This window comes from Centroberyx affinis, unplaced genomic scaffold, assembly GCF_046629955.1.
Source record: "Centroberyx affinis isolate AG114_WGS23_722 - 3 ecotype Tasmania unplaced genomic scaffold, CSIRO-AGI_Caff_v1 ptg001917l_1, whole genome shotgun sequence".
NCBI lineage: Eukaryota > Metazoa > Chordata > Actinopteri > Beryciformes > Berycidae > Centroberyx > Centroberyx affinis.
Window position 1 is genome coordinate 119429 of NW_027280280.1, and position 24744 is coordinate 144172.

The window sequence follows — 24744 nt, forward strand, 5'->3', positions numbered from 1 at the left end:
CAGCTAAAGATACTCTACATGTCAATAAAAACACAACATTTACCTCATGCATTTGAAGCAATACTATGAAGCAACACATGCATCAGGTATCTGATACTCCCCAAAGTCAGAGTCACTTCTAGGTCAGATTCCAAAAATGTGCAGGGGGGAATTCCTAAAGTTCCAATGAGATTGACAAAAAAACATAGGCTATATGATCCAGACTGCACAATCCTACCAGACCCATAGAGATATAACTGTTATATCTCTATGACCAGACCACTCTTTGGCTTTTGGGATGGCAAACAGGACTGACATAATCCTGAATGCCTAATACACACGTAGGCTTTCTGACTAGATGTCATTTCAGCTCTGGTTCATGAGGAACTCTTTTTAGAACCAAGGCAAATACAATTAGACTGAGAGGCAGATAGAGAAGACCAATAAACAGTAGACCACATTGAGGCTCGTTCAATGGAAACCCCCCTCTGCCACACGCAGTACAGTACCACAGTATATGCAGGCCTTCGCTAATGGATTCAGCCTCTTTCCTCCTATCTATCTTTCCTCCTATCTGTAGGCCCGGCATCCGGCTGAGGTAAAATGAGGCAACTATTCATAATGTGGACTGTACGTAATTGGTACTCAATCCTGTGCGGGACCACAGTTGCATGGCAATTATCATCCATCTCTAAACAAACCCCTCTGACTCTAATCCTACTTTTATCTGGGACAGGACGCTCTCTAAAAATAGCACACGTGCCATGGCTCATCACTTTTTCATGACATGAACAGGCAAAAAAAAAAAAAAAAAAAATCTAGAGCGCCTTACAGAAAGAGAAGAACAAATCTGTAATTACTAGGCGACACACTGATCCAGTTTAATAGGACATACACACACAACACAGCAATACACACAGTATTATGCTCAAGCTCAGTTTCAGTATTAAAGAGAGAAAGATGGGAAGTGTATATACGCAGCAACAGCCGGCAAACCCTCCTCTCAGCCACTTGAGACTGCCTGCCTGCCTGCCTGCCTGCTTCCTCGCCCTCTCGCTAGTTCCCCCTCGGTCTGTCATCCACACAAGTCCCAACAACCTAAAGCAGGAGTGAGCAGCCTTACCTTCTTATCCCTTTTCCACAGCCTGAGACAGCAGAAGCTCCAGAAAAACAAATCTCCCACCATGTCAGCGAGAGCCGGCTCCTCTCTGCCCCGCTCTAGTGCATTCTATACTGAGGCAGCCCCGCTGTCACAACAAAACACCGGCAGCAGCCAAGAGAGAGAGAGAGCGAGAGAGATGCAGGGGGAGGGAGGAGGGAGGGAAGGAGGGAGGGGAGTATGTGTGTGTGTGTGTGTATGACAGAGAGAGAGGGAGAGAGAGAGCAGCCCACGCCTTTGCAGCTGAGCTCATCTCTGAAACGATGTCACTGCTCTACTCCCTCCCACCCTCCCTTCCTCTTTCTCTCTCTCTCTCTCCCTCTCTCTCTCGCTCATTTTTAGTATGACCTCATCGTTTCCTGTTTGGCCCAGCCCACCAATGCACATGCGCCTGTCGGCTGCTCTCTCTTGGTGTCTTCAGAAAATTCCCTACCCATCCTCCTCCTCCTCCTCCTCCTCCTCTTCTTATCTCCCATCCCCCTTCACCCTCTCCCCCTCAGCACCACCATCATTGCAAGCCGGGTACAGTCATGGCCGACCGGCAATCACACTTTGAAAAACAAGTGAGAACTAGCACAGTGTTAGTTACAGGCTTGCCACATGGGAACTTATGGGTGAATAATGCAATATTGTTTTTCATTAGCTGTGCTGATGTTGTTATATATACAATGTTTATTTAATTTGTTGTTATGGTTAAAGCAAAACAAAGGCATGACAGCTCTATTTCAAGGAGTCTTTCAAAAATTAGTAGGCCAACAATATCAAATTACAGATATAAAGCAGAGGTAAAAAGAAAAAAAACTGATCGCTGTACACTGTAGCAGACAGCGTAACTTATATACTTGTGTACTTGTCATTCTCTCCTCTACAACAAACCATGGCTGATCATCATGAATAATTAAAAGATTTCTTCTTCAAGCTGAAGTTTTGTCTTGTAATTGCGTCTAAAGGAAAGGCTTTAGACAAATTTCAAAAATCCTGTTAAATGGCACAGCTGAGCATGTGTTCTTTTACAGTGGACTGGAAAATATTTAAGTTTATCCTACTGACTAACTTTTGTAGAAGAGTGTAGTCAGTTCACACACACACACACACACACACACACACACACACACACACACACACACACACAGATCAGAAAAATCTGAGTGCTACATGGTGCCAGATCCCTGGGTAGACACACCCCCAGAAAAATACTTTGATGTAACTCCAGCTTTTGCAGTGTTTGCTTGTGTGTATGTGTGTGTGTGTGTGTGTGTGTGTATGCATGTTTGAGTGCTGAGTATGTATATTATGAAGCAGAATTCCAGCCACTATCCTAGAGAACTTAGCGTCAGACCAAGACGTGATCTCACCAAACCTCTAAAAATATGCCAATAACTTACAAAGACTTACAATGGAGACACAGGCGTTTAATGTTAATGTTTCATGTTGCCGTAATGTCTTTCATTTAGGTGTAGTGTACAGGTCGCAATCACGCAGCATTGGCTCAGAGTGTAAATCAGGACATCTGACATGCTTGTGTGATCTTTATTAATAATATCCGGCTGACATATTAGCCGTCCTTCCTCCCTGCCTCCCTTGGACGCTCTCCCTTCCCTAGTTCTGTCTTCCCTGCTCCATCACTCTCCTGCTATCTCTCCCCTCTCTTGCTCGCTGTCTCTCACTTCGTTCATGTAGCTAATGTGTATCGTGTGTCCCATGTGTCTTGTGTCTAACCCCCCTGTCTACAAGTCAGTGCCGGAGGCCATCTGAGTGGGCAGATATTAATAGTTGGACAGATGCACTCGCTGTACCGCCTGTTGGTTCCTATATTAGAGCAGGCGAGACAGACTGCAGAGAAAGCTAGCTGGCAGGAAAAACCAGATTGAGTTACTGTAGGAGTTATGGGAGTTGCATCAGTAACTGGATGGTGAAGAACAAACCGATAAATCCACACAGGCAGCAACCGGGCTGCGGCTTAACAAGCTGATGACACAGCAGCCTGGAAGTCCAGCAGTGGAGCTTAACTTAGCTGTAAAAGTGCAGGCTGTGTCTGAAAAAAGGTGACTTTAACGTAATTACAATGAACAGCAATTGGTTGTAGTATGGTTGTATGTTTTATATGTGTAGGTGGAGAAAGTAATAGCGATAGTATGAGCAAGACAGCGAACAAGACAGAAAAACCTGACAATTGAGAGTTGTTCCCCTTATTCAAATGCACCACATCTCATGGCTGCGTTGCATTATGGACTAATGAGGCTACTATTGGGTGAGAAAGACCAGTGAGAAAGACCAGTTATCTGCAGGAATAAACAAAATGGACCCAGAAATGGACATTTGGATTTTTCTTTTAACGTTTAGGACTCAGAATCACTATCAGCAGAGAAAAAGTGGTGTCAGTGTAGCCTTACATGAGGTAGTGAGGAAAACAAGTGGCTAAATCAAAACCATAGTCCTATTTAATTGAACATTACGCAATCAGGACAGAAGTGAAACCTTCCCTCCATGGGGGGATTTCACTCTTCAGATGCTGCTATGTTGGAAACAGGAATTGGGAAAAGCTTGGTGAAAACACTTCGGCAAAAATTCCCTGACAGGTGGTTCCCATTCTAAATCTCATTGAAAAGCTAAAGTCTTCTAATGATAAGGTAAACTACAAAGTCTTACTTTTGTCAGTGTTGTCACATTGTTTCAATAGTTCTTGAACACTCAGTTGCACTGAATCAGTTCTCCATAAAGCATGAGTCAATCAGGCACAGGCAATTCTCTGGTTCAAGTGATTATGGGCAGCAGGGTGACATAGTGACTAAGAAGATCAACCTTTAACTGGAAGGAGCAGGTTCATGACAGCAAGCATCCATCCTGCCGAAGTGTCCTTGAGCAAGACAGTGAATCCCTGTGCTGCTCTGTAGCTGACCCTGACCTTTGACCTCCTTGTGGAGGTGCGGAAGGGGAAAGACAACCTTCCCTTCAGAAATCAATAAAGTATCACAAAAAAGATTATGCAAAACAAGTTTTTCCAGTGTTGCTCCTGACAGACGGTGCTTTGTTCAGACCAGACCAGACCAACCACTCTGTTCGACATTCACTGGAATGACGGGATCTAATCACCTCCGATGGCCAGCCTGCCGCTCCCTTTCTTGAGAAACTGAGGAGTAGGCTGTGTGTGGGTGTCGAGCTGATCAACATCTAGTCCTGTTGCTAAGACAACTCCATGGAGACAAACAGAAAGATGATAAAATCTGAGCAGCTACAGTATCTTTTCAAATACCTTTTCCCAACACTTACTACACACTCGTCTGCCCTGCTTTAGCACGTAGACAAAACAATCATCAGACATTTACACAAACAGCCCCAGGCAGACTCCCACCCAAACAATGTGCTATCTCACACCCGTGGGAGTTGCTAAAACTATATTGTAGAACTGGGACTTTCCATTGGTTTGGTGGCTGACCAGTGTCATCATGAAACTGAAAAATATGTCCATTGCTCACTATTAATCGACACACTTGTATTCATAAGAACCATGTTAAAGTCAAGCAGGCACTTGTGTATCTGAGACTAAACCTGCTGTCTGTCACTGCTGGATTGCTCATGGTTTATCTATTATGCATTGCTACAGAAATTATGACGCTACCCGCATTCACTCCAAAATCATAGAACTACAACTTTGCATACACAATCTAAATTGAATATCTAGTACTGGAAACGCCATGATATGGAAAATCTATCTGACACAAAGGCTCTTTCTGCAATGTCATTATTGAACTCATATGTCACTCTGCATTGTCCTGTCATGTCCATGTTTCATTTATTTATTCAGTATTTTAATTCCCTTTTACCTATGCTTTCACTTCCTTTGTGTTTAACAAGGCACTTTTGTAAGACAACTTGCTCTCATTGTTCTGCTCACCCTAGATGAATAAAGGTTTGGAAGGTAATTACAGGATTAAAAACAGCATACAGCAAACTGCATTCTGTCGTGTTTAAGATTTGACACTCCACCAACATCCAAGAACAAGAGGTTTCGGTTTTCAGAGCTGGTAAAGGTCGCTATGATGCCAGAGATCTTGAGGAATCATGAGGACTTGTGATTTCAGGGAAATCCTTGGATTTCACCTTCTACTGTTTGAGTGTTTCTTGTAACAAAACAGAAACATTTGGAAAGTCCCAGGGATTCAGGCAAAAATGAAAATAACCACTTTTTATACATTTAAGTAATTTAATACTATAAAATGTAAGATGCTCAAAGTTCTTAATATGCAGCAGCAAATGAGTAGAAAATAAACAACAAACAGTATAGAATTGATTGTGAATCCATTTGAAATGTTTGATTTTTATCAACTGTAAAATTACAAAATATGAATTGGAACTTGTTGTACTTACTGTATTCATGAATGAGCCGTGGATAACCTACTGATAGAAGCTTTTCGTAAATGTAACCAGCAGTAACATGATAAATATAAACCAAAGAGCAAATTTATGTGCCCGGTAAGTCTCTCTATCCATCTTGCCAAAATATAAATGGGAGGTTCAGTGCTGCTGGCTCTTGTTGTGGGCATGGAGTGTGTGTTTGCTGTAACTGTTGATTTAAAAAACATAACCCAACTTGATCAGCCTTCCTGAGAAATCACTGACAAATGACACAACCGGTGAGGGTCTGATTCATCATTTTCAACCCAAGGAAACTGTTGCTTCCAAGAGGAAAGAAACAGCCTCTCTCTGACTTGTCGCTTTGCAATTCAAAGTAGTGGCTGCCATGTCCGCCCCACACAACTCTCTCACCGACTCGTTGACGTCCCATCTGATTGGTCAGCACAAGTACAGGAGAGTGGAGAGTGGGCCAGTGGCAGAGCAGAGAGGCAAAGATAACGGACTTATCACCGGGTGAGAAACAGAAAGACCAGAAACTTCTTTTCAGTCACTTTGTAATCAAATGGCCCAGATCAATCAGGCAATCCTTACTGTTGAACCCTTGTCCCATTATGGCTATTTGGCTATCAGCCCTAAGCTGTTTTAAGAAAAGCTGACTGAACCTAAACTGAATGTGGAGACGGATGGAAATATTTATTCATCAGTCAGTAGGGGGGATGGATGGATGAGAGGAGAGAGAATTCAATTACAGCAGTTACCTCAGTGTTCAGAACATAAATCAGCCTCAGCAGAGGTAGTAAATAACTGAGTCACCCCTCTACCTGAATTACTACTAGTCTCCTCAAGGCTGAAAATGCTGATGAGGAGAGAAGCTACAGACTGAGACAAACTGAGACTGAGACAAACACAAGCACAAACAGCCCCCCCCTTAATGCCCTTTAATGTAATTATATTTTGAGATATCACCTTCAACCTAGAGTGAAGCTTTTCTGTCCTGATGGAAGTGGTAACAGGACAATGGCCCCATCCCCTGGGCAGCAGCTGCTACTGAATAGTTTGTTAACCATGAAAATGATGTAAAACATATTTTATTACTATCTCAGTCACCAGATCGCAACCAAATTGAATATCTATGAGTTACTTTATACTTTCTACGTACATCAAATACATAGTGTTGCATCCTTTCAGTAGAGATCCAGATATTTATATAATCTATCAAGAAGAGTAATGAAGCTGCACTGTCAGCTAGTTTTGGCCCACCGCCATATTAAGAAAATGTATGATGATGTTTCCTTTATTTTGAAAGCTATTTTGAAAGTCAGCTATTATATTGTCGATATAATTGATGGCCTGAACGCAACATACTGTATTGTGTATGCTGTCCACACATCATTTTGGTCCATCACATCATGATATCATAAGCAAAACAACACAGTGACATAAAAATAGTTGTGAGCACACACTTAGATAAAGATTGTTACAAAATATGAAAAAAAAACAACAACAAAGCGAGGCTCCCATGGCGTCACTGCGCTTCAAGATCCTGAAATTGCTGAAATCCTATGACATGCAAAGATAATAATGAGAGGGATTCTTTGTTTTCCTGACTCATGTATTGTGCTTTGCTTTTCCTCTCTGGCTGACCTAATCAATTCAACATTTCAGTCCGCAGACTCTGACTCATCACTGCATCACTGAGTGTTTTCACTGACTCTGACGGTGCTGTGGCGTTGGTGAGGCTGACAGATGAGAGCGTGTTGCCGTGCTAAACCGGACAGCTGTCAGGGCGGCCGTGCGCCTCGTGTCCTTTCTGGGTGCGGCGGACACAGGAAGCACAGAGACGCAGCAAGTCGACCTTGGTCTGTCTGTCTGTCTGCACCGTAATACGATTGGTCCGACCCTCTTGGCAGTACAGCGTGACTGGCTGACCCCTCGCAAATTGACAGAAGTGTAACTGCAGAGACAGTCAATCAGTGTCTTTGCACTATAAGGAGAGCAATAAATGGAAGGAGTAAAGAGGAGAGGAGAACGGGTGCAGCCAAGTCTGCAGCTAATTCACTTTAGAGTCTCCTATATGCCTCCATGCCTGTCTGCTTCATTACTGAGATTGCACTGTGGAGGGCAAGCTGGATGGATGCAGTGTGAATGACAAAAATACACACTCACACACTCACACACACACACACACACACACACACACACACACACACACACACACACAATGATTTCTGACAGATACCATGAAAGTGGCCATGACACATGCCCTGCAAGGCTGCTGGCTGCAATAGCTGACGAAGAGGCGAATGTGTATGAGCAGATACAGTAAGTGCAAGGGACTCTGGTTTTTACGTTAACCAGGTCTCGGTTTTAAACCTCAACCTAATCTTAATTAATACATTAATCTATTTTATGGCAACATGATACCATCAAAGAGTAAACAACAATTCACGGAGGAGCGATATGAAAGGTCAGTGGGGCTGCTCCATTGTGAGGATACTGTAGGTCAAGGTCGACATTAAAAAGGCTCGACTGAGTAGAATACAAAGGTTACAATGAAGCAGAGATAATGAAAGAGGTAAACGTGACATTCTCATCCACTTCAGGTAATAAGACTCTTTTCATGCTCTAAGGTCTATAGGGGAAAGGCACACTTTCACATACACTGGTCAAATCAATATGATTTATAGATGAGGAACAGTTGCTATTATGCTGATATTAACCAAAGGTTACAGTGACCGGTATTGTATTGTAACATTAAAATTGGATTCACCCAAAAACCTTGGGTGAATCCAGAGTTTAAACAGCTTGTCTCAGTAATAAGACAAGGTGCATAAAGCAAAAATGTTATCAAATATATTTGGGCTAATAAGATCAAGATGGCAGGTAATGGAGGAAGTAAGATGGTGTCTCAGTGTTTATAATCAAGGTAAAACCTTCAAAAGACATTACAGTTCAAAAGGGAATCTGCATTTGAATAAAATCCTGTAATATAATAAAACCAGGAATGACCTATTATTTTAGCATAGTGGATACTCTCTCTCTGTCTTGTTCACTGGCCTAATTTGCAATACAAAAGGATGTATTTCCATTTTGATCTACCTGGCTCCCCTGAAGCAATGCATGCATAAGTTCATAAATATACACCCGGGAATTACAATATTTCTCATTGCATATAATTGACACATAAATACAGATCCTTTAGGTAAAATCCCATTTCAAATGGCACACTTGAACTTTTCACACTGCTAACTAATGACACCTACTAAAATGCAAATTGCCGATTAGTGTTTTCTGTGGAAACTCAATTTCCCTGACATATAAGCTTCATGCAAACTAGACAGGCGGGGTAGTGTTCTACAATGTGAGCCTTACATATTTCCAAATCCACTTGGCATAGCTTTCATATCATCGGCTGCCACGGCTGATAATGCTAATTTTACCTCACTTGGCGCTGTGAACACAACAAACAAGTATTACCAAAAATCTCTCTCCAAAGTGTACCAATGGTGAGTGAGCAGGGAGGAACATGTGCTCATCGCATTGCCATGCTACAGTATCATAAATTATACTGTATTATTGTGCACTGATATGCACCCTGGCCACATTATTAGATACACCTCCCAGTTTGCTCCATCATGTGGCTGTGAACGACCAGCATGGAGACAGGTTTGAGAGTCTCAGTTACTGTTCAAATAAATGTTAGAATGGCCATGATAAGTGACTCTGAACATCAAACACATTAAGACATATTAAGATGACATATTATCATATTAAAACATCATATTAATCCTTTTCTTTATGCTTTCAAAGAGCATGATAGCATCATTAATCAACAAATAGACACAACTCTCCGTTGATCCCGGTATCCATTCCATTCTATAATGCAACACCACTTATCAGGAGAAGCCAAGTTGATTGTCTCTCCGCTCTCCATTTCCGCTCTGCACCTGGCCCTCTCTGCTTTCCTGTATCACAACAACAGCCAGTGACTTTCACTGGTGGTCTGTAAGACGATCCGACAAAACTATCAAAGGCATCAGGGTCAGTTACAGGTCTGGAACAGATCCTATGTATGTTTACACAGACCTAGCAGTGAGGCTGGAAATGTATGTACTAAGGTGTGTGTGTGTGTGTGTATGTGTGTGTGTGTGTGTGTGTGTGTGTGTGTGTGTGCATGTATGTGCGTGGTGTAAGGGACACAGCTGTAAGGTGTAACTCTAGGTTTGTCTGCAAACAAAGAGCCGGGGAGGCGAGGAGAGATGCGCGTGTACTTTGCCCCGCAGAGGGATCCTCTTACCATGATGAGGCCGGTAGTGATGGGGTCGTTGCAGCCGTGGCACAGCTCCCCAAACTTGGCCCAGTAGTCCTTCTTGCAGAAGAGCCGGCCATCTTTTTCATAGTACCAGTGGGACAGAGAGGCACTGCACTCACAACACCTAACAGAGATGGAAAGAAATATACAGTATAAGTGCTTGTGTGGTTAATTAATTAGCATGCATCTGTGGGTCATTAAGGAAAGGAGAACATCATTAATCATTTAGATCAAATTTCAACATAATTGTCACATCCAAATCAGCAGCAGACAAACAAACAGAAACAACAGCGTAAGCCAATAATAACCAAATGATCCCCTGCTGTATAATATTATCCATAAACGTCACATATTTTACCATATTTTTTTACATTTGAGTGATACATACAAAGTGTCTGGTGAAAGGAGCGTAAACAAAAAGCACAGTGCCAATAATGTCACTGGTATGCCACAAAATCGGCAAGTTAGACTAAACTTTGAAAGTGCACACCAGATGAAGTTGTTATTGTGTTACCACTAGACCATTATGTATTGAAGCCCATAAAGCCATACTTTAATCGGAGTAATGACACCCTACAGGGCCCCAAATTATAGTTTTCCTTGTGATAATAAGTCCCTTGGTGGATCCACCAGACACCGCCCCCATGTAGGTGGTACAGGCAAATGAGATCACACCAAAACACGCAGCTATGACTAGGCCTTAGAAAAACACAGAGTAAGGGCAAAAGGGAAGAGAGCTATGCAAAGACGTAATAATGTCGATGCAGCCTAAACATGACAGCCACTAAAACAACATGCTTTTTACTGTGGAGGGTGCGTATTCAGTCACACCCATGTGTTTGTGTGCGCATGTGGAATGCCATAAATAAACATTACATCAACCAATATCAATCTGTGTCAGATTTAATTAAAATAAAATTAAAAAGTACGTTAAAATTGGACTGTTGTGGGGATTGAACATGCGTCCTTCTAGTCATTGAACAGTTCTTCCAACTAATAATAACTTTTATTTATATAGCACTTTTCTAAAAAAAAAATGGTTGACAAAGTGCTTTACAGACCAGCATAAAAGCAAACAACATGACATAGTGGTAATAAAAATCAGCAAATGGAAGCAATGACAACTGTAAGAAGTGTAAGAAGAAAACAGTGGTGATAAAACAACAGTAAATAGGCAGGCAATGGGTACAGTAAGAACAGTAAAAAGAAGCAAAATTAAATAAACTAAATCAATAAAATCAAGTAAACTAGTCTGGGATGAGCCAATAACACATTTCCAAGTACTGAACTTTAAATACTGGCTGATCAACCATTCCAATCTATATATCTTACTAAACAACACAGTCTGATTCTGTCTGATGCCATCCCAACAGCATCAGTATCATCATACATGATTATCTACATTGAGCTGTAATGTATTATCAGTGGATTGTCTGTCAGCAGAGTTGGTGGCTGATAGCGAGCGTCCCCTGAAGCCCAGAGAAGAGCAGAGTGACGTCAGGCTGATAGACATCAGACGCTGACAGAGACAGACGGAGTGAGAAGTGAAGGGCAGACGACAAAGAGAGGGAGAGAGGAAGACGGTTGATATCACGACGCCGAGGGACAAGCGTAGGACAAACACACACACACACACACACACACGCACACACACAATGCAAGTGCACACAAGACACACATTGGTCTGATATTCAAACAATGATAAAAAAGCGAGGGAGGGAAGGTCATTTCCTCTTCAGTGCCAGGAATGACCAGCGATAAGAATGATTCCACAGGCTGAGGCTATTCTTAATCACTTATCACACTGGCTCTTCTGTTCAACACCTCAAGCGGAAAAACACTCAGCTCAACTTCACTAAACTGTCAATAGGAAGACAGAAAATGTGCGTATGTGTGTGTGTCTGGGTCTGTGTGTGTCTACACTTATAAACTGTCTGTGGATACAGTATGCACAAGCATGCACATTTTCTCTGTGTGCGTCTATAACTTGAAATGTGCGCTTACCCCCCCTATGTGTGGTAAACATGTCTTCGGTACATTTGGGTATATTTGCTGTGTCTTGCTTATACGTGCTTGCGTGCTTGTGTGTGTCTGTTTGTAATCTGTCTAAATCTCTGTGTCTAACGGCCATGACTAAGTGAGTGTCTCTCCTCTCCTTCCCAGTGGATCCCCTCCACCCCGCCACCCCCATCAGCCAGCCGTCTGGCCAAGTCCCACTTCAGGGGCCGGCTTAAAAGGATGGGGAACATTTTCACTGTGGACAGAATAAATAGAGTACAGGACTTAAAAGGAACAGAACGGCATTATTATGTTTTTTCCCTCACATCAATTGCCTCCTTTCGTAAATGCCTGCTGTTTACCTTTTCAGACGATTTATATGTCTTTATCTCAGTATCGTGTTGAGCTTACCTCTTAGGGTCATCATTATTTGAATAGAGTACAAAGCAATTAAGAAAAATTCACACAAAGTATCCTATACCCTCGTCAACCTGGGGGAAACACTGCACACTCATGTCAAGGGTTAAAAGGTGGATGTCTAAGAAGCACTGGCTATCAATCTTCATGTTTCCTGGAGGACAGCAGCTCTCCAGGGCAGGGAAAGGGAGGGAGAGAGAGGGACGAGACAGAGAGGAGGAGGCCGGTGCAGCTGGGATATTGGTAGAAAAATAAATGGATGGGGTTTTGTGTTTGTAGCACTGGCCCAATTGTTGAGAGGACTAGTGCTTTAGACTGAGAAATCATGCGCATACTGCGACTGCAAGGGTTCAAACCAAGCCCAAAGTATGCGGTTACAATTTTTCCCACTCACTTTCCTCCCCGTCTTCACTATAGAGTTTGAAAAATCATTAAAATGCTGAGAGAAGGCAGTCTGCTCACTCTCTTGTAAAACATGGTTGTGGCTGGTTGTAACGTGAAAGACTCATCAGGCCGAATCCCCTCTCACAGGAATCTGCAGGGGTAGAAATCTGCTTTGACTTTGCCTAAGGTCATACACCTAGGTGAGTGTATACATACACAAGTACACACATGCACACACATACACAACCTAATACAGACACATGCAGAAGTACACACACACACACACACACACACACTCCCGAGCTCAGCATATTGTGCCACAGCCTGCTTCAGTATGCAGGGTGTTTGGGTGGGTGCTGGTGGGAGGGGAAGAGCTGGAAGTGGGTCAAGGCTATCAGAAGACGCCCGCAGCACCGAGCCAGTCGCCACTCAGCTGTCTTGGCTCTCTGCCTCTCAGTGACTGACTTTCACCACTCACAGCCATCCTGCAAACCCCTGCTGGGACAAAGTCGTACCCGGGGCGGAGACGTGCAGACACACACACACAGATGTCCTTGCATGTGCGTGTGTGTGTGGATGCACACCTTTGTTGCGCAGACACACGCTCCGAGGTTGAATTCCTTCATAGAAAATTCTCTCCTAGCAGAACTGGGAGTGGCAGCAGAATATTAAAGATATGAGTGAATACATTAGTAAATCCCAGATGGAGACTCCGAATTTCTAGCTGCAGGACAAGAATCTTATCGCAGAGGTACGGGAGAGACAGGGAGGGAGTCAGTGTTGCAGATCCAAGACGAAATGAGATGAAAACTACACCACCGCAAAAAAAAAGGAATGCTTATTTTAAGAATGACTGTGGAAGTGTGTGTGTGTGTGTGTGTGTGTGTGTGTGTGTGTGTGTGTATCACTGCGCTTGTGTGCGCACAGGCAGGGACATGTAAGAGGATTAGCAATGTGAAAGACTCAGAGAGGGACTCTGCCCATTCTACTATGACGCTCCAAAAGCTGACTGGCTGAATAACTTAATATTTGGTAAACAGTTTGGTAGGCTCTGACACCTTGCTGCGCAAAACAAAAATGATACAATAAAAAACAAATAAAAATTATGTTAAAAGGTATGAATAAGTACAAGTAAATTACACATGACACAAGATACTGGCAAAATTTGCACAAAATTTGCCCTTAGGAGGAGCAATCAATACCAATATGATGGTCAAGTTCAACAGAGAGAGAGAGAGAGAGAGAGAGAGAGAGAGAGAGAGAGAGAGAGAGAGAGAGAGAGAGAGAACGAGTAAGGGCGGGGCAGCAGAAGAGTAGGTGAAGAGAGTAAATCCAGAGAGGATAGATAAAGAGTAAATGACAAAAAAAAAAAGTATAATCTAAGCTACGAAGGCCTACATAACAAGGAAAGAGCAAAAGACAAAGAGAGAAGAGCAGGATGCTCGTACATAAATAACTTCCATGAACAAGCAAGAGTGAGCAGGACAGATTTGAGACACCATGAAATCCAGCTGTATCCCCCAAGGGCCAGGAAGCAACCAATGATAGTGAAAAGCAGACTGGGGGAGAGTGGGGTCAGTAAATGTGCAGCTCCTCTCACCGCCTGCTCCGATCCCTGATGGAATTAGCCCAAAGTGCCTGGGAGAGTAATAAATTCCTCTCTAGCCCCGTCCCGTCACCTTATGCCCTCCGGATCCACCACCCTTTGGCCCAGGCTGACCGCTGTGACATTTGCTCAGTGAAAGAAAACCATTTGTTCTTACAGATCTCAATGTGTGAATGGTGAAATCTTTAAATCATGTCCTGCCAGTCCTCAGGAGGATTTTAAAAGTCCTACTGAATCTACCTGAGTTGAAGGATTAGGATTATATATTCAAACTCAATCTTTTCCCTCAATTCCAGCTCTTAGTATTTCATTAATATAAACAAAGGTGGGGGAGTGGGAGTGGTAATGTGAGAAGTAAGTTTAAATTATGGGATGGCAGATGAATTATCCATGTGCTGCTCTTTGTGGATGTGCCGTTATTCATATTTATTATGCCCAGTGAGATTATCTCATTTGGGCCATTTCATGATGTAATATGTTTTGAACTACTGTGCATCCTATTTATCATGCGGACCGCTTGACTTGAGTCAATACCTGATGTGATTAACTGGTCCCAGGTTGAAATGCATGAGCTGATGATGAATGGAAAAGCAGCAGGTTTGAAAGGATGAATGGAATGAGGAAATTCCCTGAGGAGATTTGCTGCTGGGGAACGTGGAAATATAAACGTATCTGACAAGACATGAGTTACATGTGTATCGGGTATTAACAAATAAGAAAGAATAATATCTGTCTCATGTATTAATATAAGCACATACATATTCAGCACAAGCACATACACAGCTGCACATGAAAAAAAGTAAAATAAAGGAAAAAACAACAAAAAACAACCAGCTAATAAGATAATAATATAATAACCAACAAACTTAAATGATAGATTACCAGTTAAATGGAAGTTAATTCAAATTAGGTTATGGGCCTGCAGACGTACACACATACAAACACAAGCAAACAGGCAGACATGCAGACAGATGCATGCAAGTCATTTTTTATTGGAGCTAAATCTTTCCATTAGTGTAGATGTGGTCTGCTGGCCAAGCTAAACTGACATGCAGACCTTTGTGGTTTGACATGTCAGTTGTGTCCTTCTGGTTTGAAGCCCTCAAATCTGGATCTGTCCTGCAGCAGCTGAGCTGAGATGGGTATTGACATGACAAGCTGTCTATATTATTTTCTGCTATCTGTACAGTACATGTGCCCTTGAAAACACAGCAATACATGTCAAACTACTGTATCTAAACATGCCGCTCTTTTATTTTAGTCATTATTTCTGTATTTAATCTGTGTATTCACATTGTAATTAACATCTCCTTTTCAAATGAGCCTTGGAATGCTTTACAGTAGAGTAAAACATCCCAAATTCCACCCAGATTAACCTTGCTATCCATTCATTTCTGGTCAGCATTTTTACAGTGTGTGTGTGTGTGTGTGTGTGTGTGCACATGTGGCCACAGGTCAGTAAATGACGTGCAGGCAGACACTGCTACAGGAAGCAGAAAGTGTCAAAAGGAAACACTGTGTGTTCTCAGAGGGGTTTGGAGGAAGAGGTGAGAGAGGGGCAGGATAACTACTAACTGACAGATGCAAAGATGAAAGATTTATCAAACACACACAAACACACACACACACACACACACACACACACACACACACAGATGAGTGTATCTCTTTATTAATTATTAAGGCTGTCATCCATCATTTGTGTCAGGCCCAGAAGGACATCCAAATCCCATCCATCTGCAAAGACAGCAGAAATACATTTGACCACCAGTGATCAATAAGCCAATACACCAGTCTGCCTTCAATGACAATCAGGGGAATTAGACCACATTATCTAAGCAATTGAGTCTGATGGCAGTAAAACAAATGACATTGTTCATTTTGTGGGTCAACAAGTCTGTCTAAAAATGTCTGTAGTATATGAAATTGAAATTGGCTGCTGTTATTTTCAGGCTTTCTCACCGACCATGAGAAAACATGACCTCTGGGAAAGAGAAGGGGGTTGGGGGGTTGTAGGAACAGACACACACACACACACACACACACGCACAAGTGAAAATCAAGCTGAGGAAGCGGCAGACTGTCTGGGGGAGAGCCCCCTCTTCCTGTTTCTTCTCCTTTCTAACGACTCCCCCCAGTGGAAGACACAAACAGAGGGGGAGCGCCAAGCTTTCCATTCCTGATCATTTCCATGAGATCAAATGAGGATTTATATAAAATATATTTGGAAATATATTTGTTCAAATAATGCAACCTATTAGACTGATTCGGTTGTACAAGAGATAAAGCAAGGTAAGCCTATAAACACACCCATCAACCCACACACAGTCACACACACACACACACACACACACACACACACAGCGAGGACACATTCATCACATTCTCAACCGCCCCTTTTGGAACCCCCTATTTTTTCTTTCCATCTTCTCCACCCCCTCGACACACACACACACACCACACACACACACACACACACACAGAGCAAAGGAGAATTCCAAGGCGATGATGTCACCCCTCTCGCAGAAAAAAGAAGCATTACCTCATTACCTCATGCTACCCACTAAGTCCCTCCCCATTGGGCGATTTCAAACTCTACCAGGAAATCCCTCAGCCAATGGGGCTGCCAGTTGGCCCCCTGTCTTTTCCCATGGCCTTGGCAAACCGCAAGCTCAGCAAGACCGGCGCTGGCATTAACCCCTCAGGTGCTGTGTTGAGGTTTTTGCTGTTCTTGAAGAACAAAAAACGCAGTAGGGGAAAGCAGGTTGTGCATTTTAAATGGTGGAAATATTTGTGCCTGCTATAGCCTTGGCTCTGAAATGGTTGCTGAACAATTGCTTCTCTCTGTGGGAGGCACTTTCTTTGTTTGTCGGCCCCTCGGTCCATTCAGCTCGGCATGGAGCAGGTAAACAGGAGCAGGCTAGCATTGGCAGACTGAGAGTGAATAGTGAGCGTGGCAGCAGTTCCCTTTGTGATTGCTAAGCCCCCTTGACCGACTGACTGTCAGCAACTCCCCGTACATTCAGTCTGGGGCCTTCTCACATGTTCCACTGTAGGAAAATGATAAGAGGGTTTCAATGACCTACGGTGCTCAGAGTGGAACCAATGGTGATTATGGTTCAGCATGATTCAGGAGGGATAGCAGTGCTGCTGTTCATTATCAGGCCAATGTCAGGCTATAATAGGGTATCTCTTTTAGAGAATAAAGCATTTGCCTAATTCTAAAATTAAACACCAAAGAGCCACAGATAACATGTGAGAAATAGAAGGATATTGGGTAATATGGAGGGCATGAAATTTAGCTCATCCAAGGTGAGTGATTTTGGTGGCAGGCCAGTCCAGAACAAGGACCACCAGTCCAGTCAAATTCCCATGCATGAATCCACATTTAGTTAAGGTGTCAGAAGTTTCAGCGCATCTCATTTCATTTGTCATTTGCCTGTATTGTATGTCTTCAATTCCACCTTAAAATGCCAGCCTATCAGAACTCTGCACTGTTGCCATAGTGCCAGCGCTCAAAGCTGAAATGACATCATCACAGACAGGCAGGCAGATCTTCAGTTTGTTAGCTCACCAACAGAAGTGTCTAGCTAACATAAACAACACCAGCAGCAGTGGGATACAAATGAACCTCATCCAAAAACGAAAGGTATCGAAGTAAGATGTAAGACACCATCCTCCAAAAATTACAAGAAAAAAAGAAGAGTGTTTGTTGAGAGCAGGAAGAGACTGATAGTCGAGACTGACGCACTGATAAACTCACTATGTGGTGTTCAGCCTGCCGATATAATTGTAATATATTTAATATTGTAATATGTAAATAAATGTAATACAATGGATATAATTTGAAGCATGGTTCACTTTGAGAAACTTGAACATTACATTACTTTCACTGAGCCAGCAATAATAAAATATGAAACACAAACTTTAGATTTTCATGCGTGTACATAACTTTCGTTTTTTCATGGCTGAAATGATCAAGGTCAAATATGTGAATGTGAAAGTGACAAATCCCATGAAAAAGGGTGAAAAATGTGGGTGTTAATCTTCCTTTTTTTAATCACATACAGGGTTTAAGTCTGGAGCTATCTATTGTGATAGGTATAATAAAATGAAATTTTTGAAAGTGTGATTAAAGTATTGCAGTGTGTGCCAAAGGTGAGAACTTGGGAGCGGGCGTTTAATCAAAACGCACCCACACACAAAGTGATTTCTCTTTCCCCTTTGTGAATGTTATCATTAGGAATGAACCTTGGAAGATTATGGTGGAGAGAACAATGAGTCCTTGGTAGAGAGTTACTGAAAAGTGTCGCTGTCTGAGTCTAAAAAAGGAATAATAACCTCGAATTTAAAAAACGACAGGCTTCACTCTGAGCTCTAAAGTAAAAAAGCATACAGGGGAAATTTTGGTTCAATATTGACAGGCAATGTTTGCTTCAACGCTGATTAAACAGCACTGGTTTATTAGATAACCGCTCTAAAATAACCAAACGCAAACACTGTCATCATGAAACTTTATTATTTAAGCGTTTATTATTTAATGCCACTTATAAGTAAGCGCACAATGCACTGAAATATATCTTCAGCATTCAGCACTGCCATATTTCACACTCAAATCTCATTTGTATGAATGGTGAAGAATATCTGTATCTTATGACAACTTAAAAAACAAAAACTTTATATAAAGTACATTTTGAGAGTCTGAAGTCAGTCATTTTCTAGACGGAGCATAAAAAATTGATGCGTGCTCAAGGCAACAACATTCAGGTGAGAGAAACCATAAAGCAGACAGTGAACTCGTGTTCAGCTGAAGGGACAAACTGAGAGAAGAAAGAACAGAGACAAAGAACAGACAGAAGAGAAGAGAAGAGGGGAGGGGAGAAGCACCCCAGCTACCCCCATGTAGACCCTCATTAGCCTACTCCACATTTGCCAAACACATCACAGCCACTGTAAACAGCAATTCATTAGCGTGGGGCGCTCATCCAGGACTAAAATAAAACATGGTGCTGCTGAAAAGAGAAAAGAAATAAATAAAGAGGGAGAGTTCACCCTGTCAAGATAATGTTCCACTCCCCTGATGAGACTGTTTACCCAGCAGTCAATAACCCAGTTCATACATAAACACACCTGTACTACATGTGACCCGGCCCTTAACCTACATCTGATGAATCACACTGTTCTCGGTAGCTGTATGTCAAAAGAAAATATTGCACCATTCATAAAGCTCTGAACAGAGGCATGCTATGTGAAGTTTCATATCCTCAAGCTGAAATGCCTCAGGACATGAACATCTACCTGCTTTATATTCACATATCTGCTTCTTCAGTTTTTCATCTCCTTTCGGTTATATTCCACTATTTCATAATGTATATTACTACTGATATTTTTATATTTTATTATGTTTTACTTTTGCATAGATACCAAATACACTTACCCATTTGAGTAAGCAATTGTGTCAGCCATGTAATGCCCCAACTGTTTACATTCTGTTTACATTCTGTTTTATTACTTCATTGTTTTCATTTTTTTTTTTACTGTTTTCTTGCTAATTTTACACTCTATTTATGTGCTTATTTTGTACTTGTATTTTTTCCCTGATGAATCCTATTGCTTTTGCTGCTGCAACAACCTAATTTCCCAGCGGGGATCATTAAAGTTTTATCATCTTATCTTGTACCGCATTCTTAAAACGAGAATCAACTGCGATGTCTTTTTGAGCAGTATCAGAACCTCGTAACCTGAAAGCTGCCATTTCTACTGCCATGGAAAGAGTGCTGGTACACGGAAAGGGAACTATTTTAAGCACTATTACACCTGTTAACAAGGGAAGTCAGACAGAGATGACTTGTCAAGAGAGCAGCAGGGTCTTTGCCAGTCTTTAGGGATGGTCCCTTTTCTATCCCATCCAAAAAGTTAACATGAATAACGGCAGGTGAAGTCCAGAATGTTTGTGTCTTACTGTAAATGACACATTTACTCCAGAAGTAAAAATCAACTCAAATGCAGTGACTGGAGGAGCTGTAATGAGTTAAATCCTCCTCATCCTCCTACACAAGCTTATACGGTTTATTATAAAGACAATAACTACGACACAACAAGCATCACATATTCAGGAAGTGATGTAATGATGTAAACATGACACTACTAAGACGCATCATTATCATTCAACCCCTCTGTTAAAGATCAGATAAAATAAGATAAGATGAAACTTTATTCATCCCCGTGGAGAAATGAGCTTGTTGCAGCAGCAAAAGTAATAGGATAAAGCAGGGAAAAAGAAACAGAATATAAGCACACAACTAGAACATAAAAAAAGCAATTAAAATAGCGCAAATTAAAGCAAAATTAAAGATGTGATTTAAATCAAAGAGCTTTTCACACAGGAAAACCCCTGCGAATGTTTGACGTAGTAGACCTGATGTGTGCTACACATCTATGGTTAGGGAAGTGATAAATGACTTGAAGAAGTAATCCAACCCACAGAGTGACACATCTGAATATAAGTTAGTTTATTTATATAGCCCTTTATCACAAGCATGTCTCTGAGGACTTTACAGAGAATATCTACAGCCCATCCTTCTGAGAGATACAGTATATTAGTGGATAAATAATTGGAGGAAGGCATTGAGTTTAACACATGCGTTTAACACACCAAATGAGGTCCTTGATGTCATTTTAAGAGCTTGAACCCACACATGTGAAAACATGAAGAAAGGGAAGTGAATCTCTAACTGCACTGAGAGTCGGTCAAACCACTTGACTGTGAGCATCCAAAAACAGAGCAGACCATCAGTGTCTGTAGTTTATGGGTGTTCAACAACAACAAGCAAACACCTCAAACTCTTGTTCAGTAACAAGTTGTTTATGTCAGAAATCATAAAAGAACAAAACAATAAAAGCAATAACATGGAATATAAACAATATATGCTGTCGACAATTTCAACACATTAAGTTGGAATTATGGGAGAGAAATGGATTACCAACATTTACTGTATCAATTTACTTACAGTTGATACTTACAGACGTTACTAACAGTCCCAGCAGCTTACTTAAAGGATAACGCTGGTTTTTTTAATGCATTTCTTACCATCAACAAATCCTATGAAAATAACAAAATCAACAATGCGTTTGCTCTACTCCCGTTACTTTCTGACCTCCCACGTTCCCGTTTTAGCCGTCAACCCGGAAGTCATTGGCTCCAATTGTAAGCTAAAACCTTTAAATACAGCTCACAAAGACATAGTTTACATTTACAGCACCTCAGTCTTCAAACACACACTAACATGTAATTTTTTTTTTTGGATAAAAGCTATGATTTAATTACACATGGATAGGTTGCTATGTCATGTAGCCTATCAGAACAATCTGATAAACACAGTGCTATAGTGGAATTTTACTATTTATGCTTGCTGTGTACTTTTACATGATGAGATGCTGCTTGGGTAAAATGCATAATTTCATTCGGTGATAGGCCGATGTGATATAAATAAATATTAGTATGTACAAAGACACTGGCTATACTGTATATGTATAAATAGACTGTATGTACAAGTATGTATAAACACAATGTTATAAAAGTGTTCCAAAATATTAAAATATCAATATGTACACAGCATGAAAGACCTCCCCCTCTTTTCCACTGTCTTCTTAGGAATTATGGAAGACAAACCAGACATTACATGATAGGGATGACTAACAAGTTTCCCCTCTGACAGCCTGGCTGCGCTGGATAACATGCTTATCTGCTGCTGCACACACATGCACATACACACACACACACACACACACACACACACACACACACACACACACACACACACACACACACACACACACACACACACAAACCAACAAAGAGTCAGCTTAGAGTCAGTGCTGCTGTCGGCTTACTACAGCCTTCATCCTGCCTATTCATATAAACTGGTTCCCACTGCATTCCTCATGAGACATGAAAACCAAAGTTACATTTGAATTGCACACAACCTTCACTACAAACTGCATTAGACTACAACCTCCACCCTGCAGTCAAGGGTAGGCCTGTAGTGTGTACACTTGTGGAAATTAAAATTGTTATAGTATATAACAGGGCTGGGCGATAATTCAATATTATCGTTTATCGTCTTTCAATGAAATCATATCGTGATGATATGGTGATTTTGGGATATCGAGACGCATAATTCTGCTGTCTAAATTGATGATAACAAGCACATTTTATTTATAAACTGACAAAATGAGGTATGGTAGGAAAATTATTTGAAAATTTCAGTTCAGTTTGACATCACACCTAACGTTACCATTCAGTTCAACGGGATGAACATTAATTTGATTATTTAACATGTGACTTTGCATATGTGAGCTATATCGTGATATATATCAATATTGAAAAATATTCTTGATGATTATCGTGATATTGATTTCAGCCATATTGCCCAGCCCTAGCTCATCATCTACATGTAGGGTAGCTACTATTCAACATTACAGGACAGTGACATTCAACAGCAATGTAAAGGCTGTATAGATGATGATTACATGAGACAGAAAAGCCAAAAGTCACATGCTAGACAGCAGAGTTCAACACAGACTGTCTTGGAGGAGGGAAGTCATTTAGAAACAACAGCTTTTCAGACAGGAAAACCCCTGCGAACGTTTGACGTAGTAGACCTGATGTGTGCTACACCCACTATGGTTAGGGAAGTGATAAATGACTTGAAGAAGTAATCCAACCCACAGAGTGATACATCTGAATATAAGTTAGTTTATTTATATAGCCCTTTATCACAAGCATGTCTCTGAGGACTTTACAGAGCATATCTACAGCCCATCCTTCTGAGAGATAGTGTATTAGTGGATAAATACTTGAGGAAGGCATTGAGGTTAACACATGCGTTTAACACACCAAATGAGGTCCTTGATGTCATTTTAAGAGCTTAAACCCACACATGTGAAAACATGAAGAAAAGGAAGTGAAACTCTAACTGCACTGAGAGTTGGTCAAACCACTTGACTGTGAGCATCCAAAAACAGAGCAGACCATCAGTGTCTGTAGTTTATGGGTGTTCAACTTCTCCATTGGCAAACAAGCAAACACCTCAAACTCTTGTTCAGTAACAAGTTGTTTATGTCAGAAATGATTGCAACCATTTTGTTAAGCTCAACAGACTGCACACATCAAAGCAACAGGGTGGAACGATGCAAGTTCAGTTTGACTCTATGAAACTGAAAACATTAACGCAGCCAGATCATTCTTACCCTACAAGACAATGTAGCATCCAACTGCATAAATTCACCAGTCAACTTACTTTTTGCGTCGCAAGCGATTCCTGCAGCGTTGGTCCTTTTGCGACATGTCACCCGTGAGAGAGAGGGCCTTGTTGTGACAGCCAGGAAGCAGACTCATGTTAGCGGCACTGATGTTGAACCAGCGCGGCTCAGACCTCGACTGCTACACAGCCTCGCTGTCACAACCATGAATGCCACTCTCTCACTGCCCTTCCTCTCTTTTCTCTCTCTCTCTCTCTCTCTCACGGTGCAGCTGCACAGTGGGGTCAAGCTTCTTTAGCAACTATTTCCTGTCCTCTGCCCTTCCTCTGGGAGCCATCGTGACCCTGTGACATCACAGGCTCGCCTCTTCCCTCCTCCTGCCCTGCAGCAGCTCATTTCTCCTTTTTAACCTCATGCAGTCTCTCAGTGAGTTGTATGGGGCCGGCCCTCATCCTTGTAATGTACACTGCCCACTTCCTATGCTATCTGATACATTTTACGATGCTGGAAGCAGAAAAGCAAATTTTCCTATTATCTATTATCTATTAAACCCTTTTATCTCCCCTCAACTAATTCAATTTACCAACCTCCTCATGGGACACCTGGGGTGTTTCATTTGGGGTGGATGAGACAGGGCTGTTCTCAGCCAATCAGGTGACAGTTTCAATTGAGACAGCATCTTCTCTTTGATCTAATAAGATGAGATCTTAAATGTAGATTGTGCCATTTTAAGTGTAGCCTCTTTTTTCAGAGCAAAAGGCATCTTCCCATTTAACCTCTGCAGAATGAGACTGTATAAGTGGATGAAATACTGACAAGCCAACTGAGTCTAAATCTTCTGCACTTCTCTCTCTGTATGTGTCAGCAACCAACCACTGGATCTGATCCAAACATGCTGACGCAATCTGAAACACCTGTTTGTTAAAAATCTGCTTTTCTCTTAAAGGAGAGGTCGGTGCTCACACAATGCATATGGTCAGAGACAAATGATGTAAAGTATATTCAGCAATAAAAGAATTATGAATAATTGTAACTGACCTACAGCTCAATGCATTGAATGTTCCATTTACAATATCAGCATTTCCCTGAAACATTTATGGCAGAGGTGCAGCGCCCCTGCTGAATTCCTCCAACGTCAGGAAAAAGGAATACTTTTTTTTTTTTTTTTTTATGAAACCTCAGACTCAGAGAAGCTCCAGAACAAAAGACACAGAGGCTCTCGTTCACCCAGGAATGACCGCGTTGTTCAGGTCAGGTTAATTGATCTCA

General features: G+C 41.7%; 1 protein-coding gene across 2 annotated transcripts in view; it reads right to left on the reverse strand.

The window, feature by feature from the left end:
- The window catches only part of limk1a (LIM domain kinase 1a), a 54008-nt gene that overhangs the window by 17291 nt on the left and 11973 nt on the right, over nt 1-24744 (reverse strand). For both annotated transcript variants that reach the window (XM_071530365.1, XM_071530364.1), the window contains exon 3: nt 9792-9930. In XM_071530365.1, the coding sequence (XP_071386466.1) occupies nt 9792-9930 (139 nt within the window). The remainder of the gene's footprint in view (nt 1-9791; nt 9931-24744) is intronic.